The sequence below is a fragment of the Silene latifolia genome, chromosome 11 (genome assembly GCF_048544455.1).
Source record: "Silene latifolia isolate original U9 population chromosome 11, ASM4854445v1, whole genome shotgun sequence".
Lineage (NCBI taxonomy): Eukaryota > Viridiplantae > Streptophyta > Magnoliopsida > Caryophyllales > Caryophyllaceae > Silene > Silene latifolia.
In genome coordinates this window covers 150248513-150254213 of record NC_133536.1, presented here as the reverse complement: position 1 = coordinate 150254213, position 5701 = coordinate 150248513, and the positions used below count along the sequence as shown (strand labels likewise).

At 38.7% G+C, this 5701-nt stretch overlaps 1 protein-coding gene across 6 annotated transcripts; it reads left to right on the top strand.

Annotated features, from left to right (window-relative positions):
• Positions 1 to 604: 604 nt before the first annotated feature.
• On the top strand, positions 605 to 4691 carry LOC141611966 (APETALA2-like protein 3). Of its 6 annotated transcripts, XM_074430640.1 has the most exons (10): positions 605 to 1491; positions 1812 to 1837; positions 1928 to 1958; positions 2058 to 2145; positions 2271 to 2419; positions 2822 to 2866; positions 2957 to 3060; positions 3198 to 3337; positions 3456 to 3575; positions 3962 to 4686. In XM_074430640.1, the coding sequence occupies exons 1-10, from the start codon at positions 956 to 958 to the stop codon at positions 4205 to 4207; spliced, it is 1485 nt and encodes a 494-aa protein (XP_074286741.1). In that variant the 5' UTR covers positions 605 to 955; the 3' UTR covers positions 4208 to 4686. The 6 variants fall into 6 exon arrangements, with proteins under 6 accessions (XP_074286741.1, XP_074286740.1, XP_074286735.1 ...); XM_074430639.1 differs by lacking the exon at positions 2822 to 2866 and having other exon boundaries at positions 2271 to 2350; positions 3941 to 4691; XM_074430634.1 differs by lacking the exon at positions 2822 to 2866 and having other exon boundaries at positions 3941 to 4676.
• The last annotated feature ends 1010 nt before the right edge of the window (positions 4692 to 5701 follow it).

The window sequence follows — 5701 nt, the reverse complement described above, 5'->3', positions numbered from 1 at the left end:
AAATGAACCACAAGAAGATCATAACCAATAGAAAAATAGTGGTGCCATTTATAATGTTTTAATTTTATATTTAATAATTACGAGTTAAATAAATAAATAGAAGAGTGTGTTAGGTGAGTCTCATCAAACAAGTAGTAAATTGGATTCACCTTTAAATTTTAGCTTGAAATTACGGTAGTTTAAAAAAATGATGTGACAAAGATAAACTAGTACCTCGCTCGGATCCAGACAAATGGTAACACTTACCTAAAACGGATGATCCACACCAATGGTAACATATGCCAAAAAATGACTAAGTTACCCTTATACCTACTACTTATTTACTCCACATGTTTACCATCAAATAGTACACCCACCCACACATTCAATGTTTAATTACACAATATATTATTCTTGTGGCCTAATTCAAAGCTTTAAACTTTAACCCTCACTTTTTCACCTAATCTTAACCTTATGTTACCGGTTGTCTGGATCGGAGGGAGTATTTCGGACCCACATTAAATTTATGTTTTATTTTGTCTTTTTATTTATTTTTCCTGGTTTAATTTGGGTTAGCTTTTACAAATCTTAGGATCTCCATAGCTACTTGTAGCACATAGTACAACTGTACTTGACCAAACATGTACTTGACCAAACACACAGCATCTCATTTCTCCTCGCTCTCCCTCTCTCTTATTTCTCTCTCTAAGCCGTTTCTTCGTCTCTTATGGTATCTTACTGCTTAACGACCCCTTATATAATTAACTTCAACTCTGTTTTTCATCTAAAAACGCAACTACCCATAAAATCCCATCTCTCATTTTCTTAAATAATTTCATTTTTTTTGTCTCATATTTAATCAGTCAAACGTTAAACAAATTTGGTTTTCAAATTTCTGGGTATTTCATCATTTACTCATCCTTTTCTTCAAACTTAAGCAAATAATATTAATAATAATAATATTACTCCATTAAAGATGTTGGTTGATCTTAATATCGATGTTCTACCAAATAATATTGAGAAAGAAAGGGAAACATCCATTAATAAAGAAGATTCAGCAACAAACACTGAGCTCTCCGGCACTTCTTCAGCATCCTCTGTAGTCAACGCCGATGATTCTCCTATCTCCGCAGCTGCGGTTTACGACTTTTTTGTGTCAAAACCCGTACCTGATCATTCTCCATTCATCACCAAACAGCTCTTCCCGATGACGGTCAATGACACCGCTGCCGGCGGATACGACGGAGGCGGTGTTGGAGAGAAGGAGCTTCAGATTCTCAGGCTCGGATCCTCCTCCCAAAGCTCTAACTATAACCAATGGCTTAATCTCTCGGCTTCTGGTTCAGGTTTAGGTTCAGGTCCGGGTTTGGTATCAAGTGTGGGTCCGGAACCGGGGGGAAGTGTTAATAAACAGCAGGCAAGGAAGAGCAGGAGAGGACCAAGGTCAAGGAGTTCCCAATATAGGGGTGTCACGTTTTACCGGAGGACTGGCAGATGGGAGTCTCATATTTGGTACATCCATCACTTGCGTTAATTTCATCGTTAATTTTTACTAGTTTCGTTTCAATTATTTATTTACCTATACCTAAAATATTTCTCATAAAAAAAATAATTAATAAAATGAAAGGAACGGAAAAAGGTAAATCTCCTAAAAGATTGGTAAAGAATTGACCGAGACATTCAAAACTAAACAATTGAGCAGGACCGAAGGACTATTTTTTTTTTTTTCTCAATTTGGAGCTTTTAATTTATTTTGTGTGTTTCTATAATTAGTAATCTGACATTTTGTTGATTGTTTTTTGGTCGCATCCCAATTTTGTTTGTACGAGCAGGGATTGTGGGAAACAAGTTTATTTGGGTAAGTATAATCATTATTATTCTTAAAATGGTTATTTAAAATTATTAAAAAAATGTTGTTAATTTTTCTGGGTATTGTACGGAATTTCAGGGGGCTTTGACACTGCTCATGCAGCTGCTAGGTAATAAATTTACCCCTTTGTTCATTAATTTCATATCAGAATTTACTTGGGTGATTTACTGATTTATGATGATTTTTACTGTTTCTTCCTGAATTTCAGAGCGTATGATAGAGCTGCAATTAAATTCCGTGGGGTGGATGCTGATATTAATTTCAACATTACTGACTATGATGAAGATATGAAGCAGGTAAAAAGGAATCTTCACGGCCGGCACTCTCTTTTATTAAAGCCACTGTACTCATTATGATGATCTCGGTTTTGTCCAACAAATTTACGTACTGAGATTAGATCTGGTTGTTATTCATTTGATAGCAGACGATGAACTTAAGCAAGGAAGAATTTGTTCAAATCCTTCGTCGCCAGAGCACCGGGTTCTCTCGAGGGAGTTCAAGGTATAGAGGTGTTACGCTTCATAAGTGTGGCCGGTGGGAGGCTCGGATGGGCCAATTTCTTGGGAAGAAGTAATGCTTATACTCTTACCCATACATAACTTTCGTAATTACCTAGCATACACGTTCCTTATTCAGTCAAGTTAATAATCTTGCTTTGTTAGTTAGTCTTTTTCGGCCACATTTTTGGACTTGGTGTCAATTCAGATGTTGGTGATTGATAAAGTGTTAGATATATGCCTGCCTACATTGATCTAAAAGCAAGTCTCGAGCTACGTTGCAGTTTTCTTGCCAATGAGTTTACAACTCTGGCCATGAGTACCGAACTTATGTTCATTACTCCATTGAACTAATTAATAGGTGACTAATCAAAACTGCAGTAGTTGTTATCGAATTGGGTTGTTAAGATAGCTATAGAGGAGGATAATTGAGGAACCCATTGTTCATCCGTGGGGCGGTTATGCTTGGTTGCAGGTATATGTACCTTGGCTTATTCGACAGCGAAGTAGAAGCCGCAAGGTCCCTTTATGAGCATAATTTCAGTCTCATATACACCAGATTCTAGTTGTGTGTCCTCTTGTTTTATTCATGTGCTATGGGTGGTTGCAGGGCTTATGATAAGGCTGCCGTAGAATGCAATGGGAGAGACGCAGTCACCAATTTCGAGCCTAGCACCTACGACGGTCACATATCCAAGCAACCAAATAATCAAGGTATTTTACTTCCTAACAAATGGTTACATGAAACGGATGTAGTTGTGAGACTAACCTATTAACCCAAACATTAAGTGAGGAATCCACAAGGAACCGGGTTTCTGTTGTTGATTGTTGGGCATGTTGTCTTTTGGCAGGCGACGGGCATAACCTTGATCTGAATCTAGGAATTTCTATCACCATAGATGGTCCAAATGCAAGCAAGAATATGGGGATAATAGGCGTATCCCAAACCCATCAATCCCCTATTCAACTTGCCAATGGGAAAAGGCCAATTGTAAGAATCATTGTTTTTCAAGTTTTGGATTCGATTTTTCAGAAATTCATAATATGTACCATCCAGTCAAATATCCACTCAAAAATGAAATAATGTACTGTACTTAATATATTGACAGAATGGGGCATCTACTTACTATCCATCTGGTGCACTGCCTCTCTATGGTCAGCCAATGGCATCTAGACAGTCTAGTACTATGTGGTCAGGATTTGCACAAGGTCGACCTGAAAATTATGAGGTACAAATAATTGCTCTTTCCCCATATACAGTTTTTGTTTGCCTACATTATTGGTAATCCGTCAGAGAGCATATAGTTTAGATGAATCGTTTAGAATGTGGCTGCTATCCTTTTCACTTTATAATGAAATACGAGTACTAAAACATGCATGTTTTTGTAAGATTATCAATTAGCTGTGTATGCATTGAGACGGAGTTTAGTTACTCGTAATAGACACACGGAAGCTGTGTGCTAGACTGATCACTGGTTACGTGAGGTTTGTATCTTGAAACCAATTGGTTAAGTAGTAGCAGCTGATTAACGAATAACGAATGATTCAAACATGATTATAAATGATTACTTTCTCCAACATTGATGGTTAGTAGACATTGCATTGTACATCACAGGAAAAATTGAATGAGCAGAAAGTAGAAGCCATACCCTCAGCAAGACTATCAAACTGGGCATGGTACATGCAAAACCAAGGCCAAGGTCAAGGTCATGGTCAAGGTGGTACTCCAAGCCAAGTCCAACTATTGTCAACCGCAGCATCATCAGGATTCCCTTTCTCGACCGCCACAACTTCATCAACTACCTTATTCACACCCCCACAAACTAACACATTTGACCAATACGGTCAAGGTAGATCATGACTGCAAAACCTGTCTCCACTCTCGTCCTCTCTACTGCCATTTTTATTTTTAATGACACGGTTAGTGGGGAAGCTGAACATACTTTTTATACAAACATATCATAGTCTTATAGAGGCCGGGTTGATTGGAATTTACACGTCCATATGCCTAATTTATGAGGCGCATTTGTCTAATAATTGTAAAAATATAGAGGATTGAGTAGAAAAGTGATCAAGATTTTTAAGTACATTGTTGAATTCGAGAGGCAAATAATGTTGCTTTGTTTCTCACTTAGCATCATGAATATGTCTTCGAATACAATTGGTCTCCCTTGTGACGGGTTACCATTTGTGGCGGATATTTTGTGAGATAAAATGGTAATAAAATGGGTTAGTGGAGAAAGGGGACCACATGAATAGTATTGCAGAGAGAGAAAAAGTGGGTACATTGTGAGGTATAGTGGTATCCGTCACAAGCTTGTGACGGATATGTCATGTCTTCAATGAGAATTTGTGCTTCGAATAATAGACACTTAGGTCCAAAAAATTAGGTAGAAAGACTAGATACACCCTGTATAACTAGAGGTGAACCGGTCACTCATTTTGTTACGGGTCAAATCAAATAGGGAATTTTATGTGACTGGTGTGTGTGCGGGGGGAGGGGAGAGGGGGAAGGGTTGTACAAGTGGATATCGCATAGCGGCAACCTTGGTTAAGGGTAATATGTGTTGCGTTAGCAAATGGTAAGGTGGATTAAAAAAAATAAGACTAGCCATGGGTGATGAGGGTGGGGGTTGATCTAGTGTCACGGTCCGAACTTCGAGCCGGGTCGTGGAGCGCACCCTTGTCTAAACTCACGACAAGAATACTAGCGAGAACGTCAAGCACTAGTGATTGTCAAGCACTTGAGAATTCGTAATCGGTCTCGGTTTGCGTGTGTCGGGATCCTAGTCTCGATCATCAACGGTCGACACACACATGCTTGTTAGTAAGTTATGAAGGCAAGAGTCGTTCATAAGAATGCAAGCAACAAGCAATAAGAAGGCAATTGGGTGGGAATCAGATTCATTGACTAGTACTCCTCAAAGAGGAAAATTTGATATTACAAACCTGGTAGCAGGAAATATTGACTGTGCAGAATAACGATACGTTTTCTAAACGCCTGAAAACGTATCTTAAACTAAAAACAGGACTCCAAGATTCGACACGGATGAAGTAATCTTGGAGTACTAAATGACTAAAAAAACAGATTCGGAAATACATAAGTGAAAACATAAATCTAAGGGCTCGAAGTGAACGGACCACGCGCGCAATTTTTAGGGATTGTGCGGTGTTTTAGCGGCTCGTTACACCTAGCAAGTCAAGCAATTGAGTACGAGCCGGATCAATTTGGTTTGAGCCATTTTTAGTATCACATGCATGCAAACATCTGGAGATATCCACGATCAGGGGGGGTCATGCATGTCGACCCAGCTCAATTGGGGAGGTCAAGGGAGTTCTGGGGAAATTGTATTCT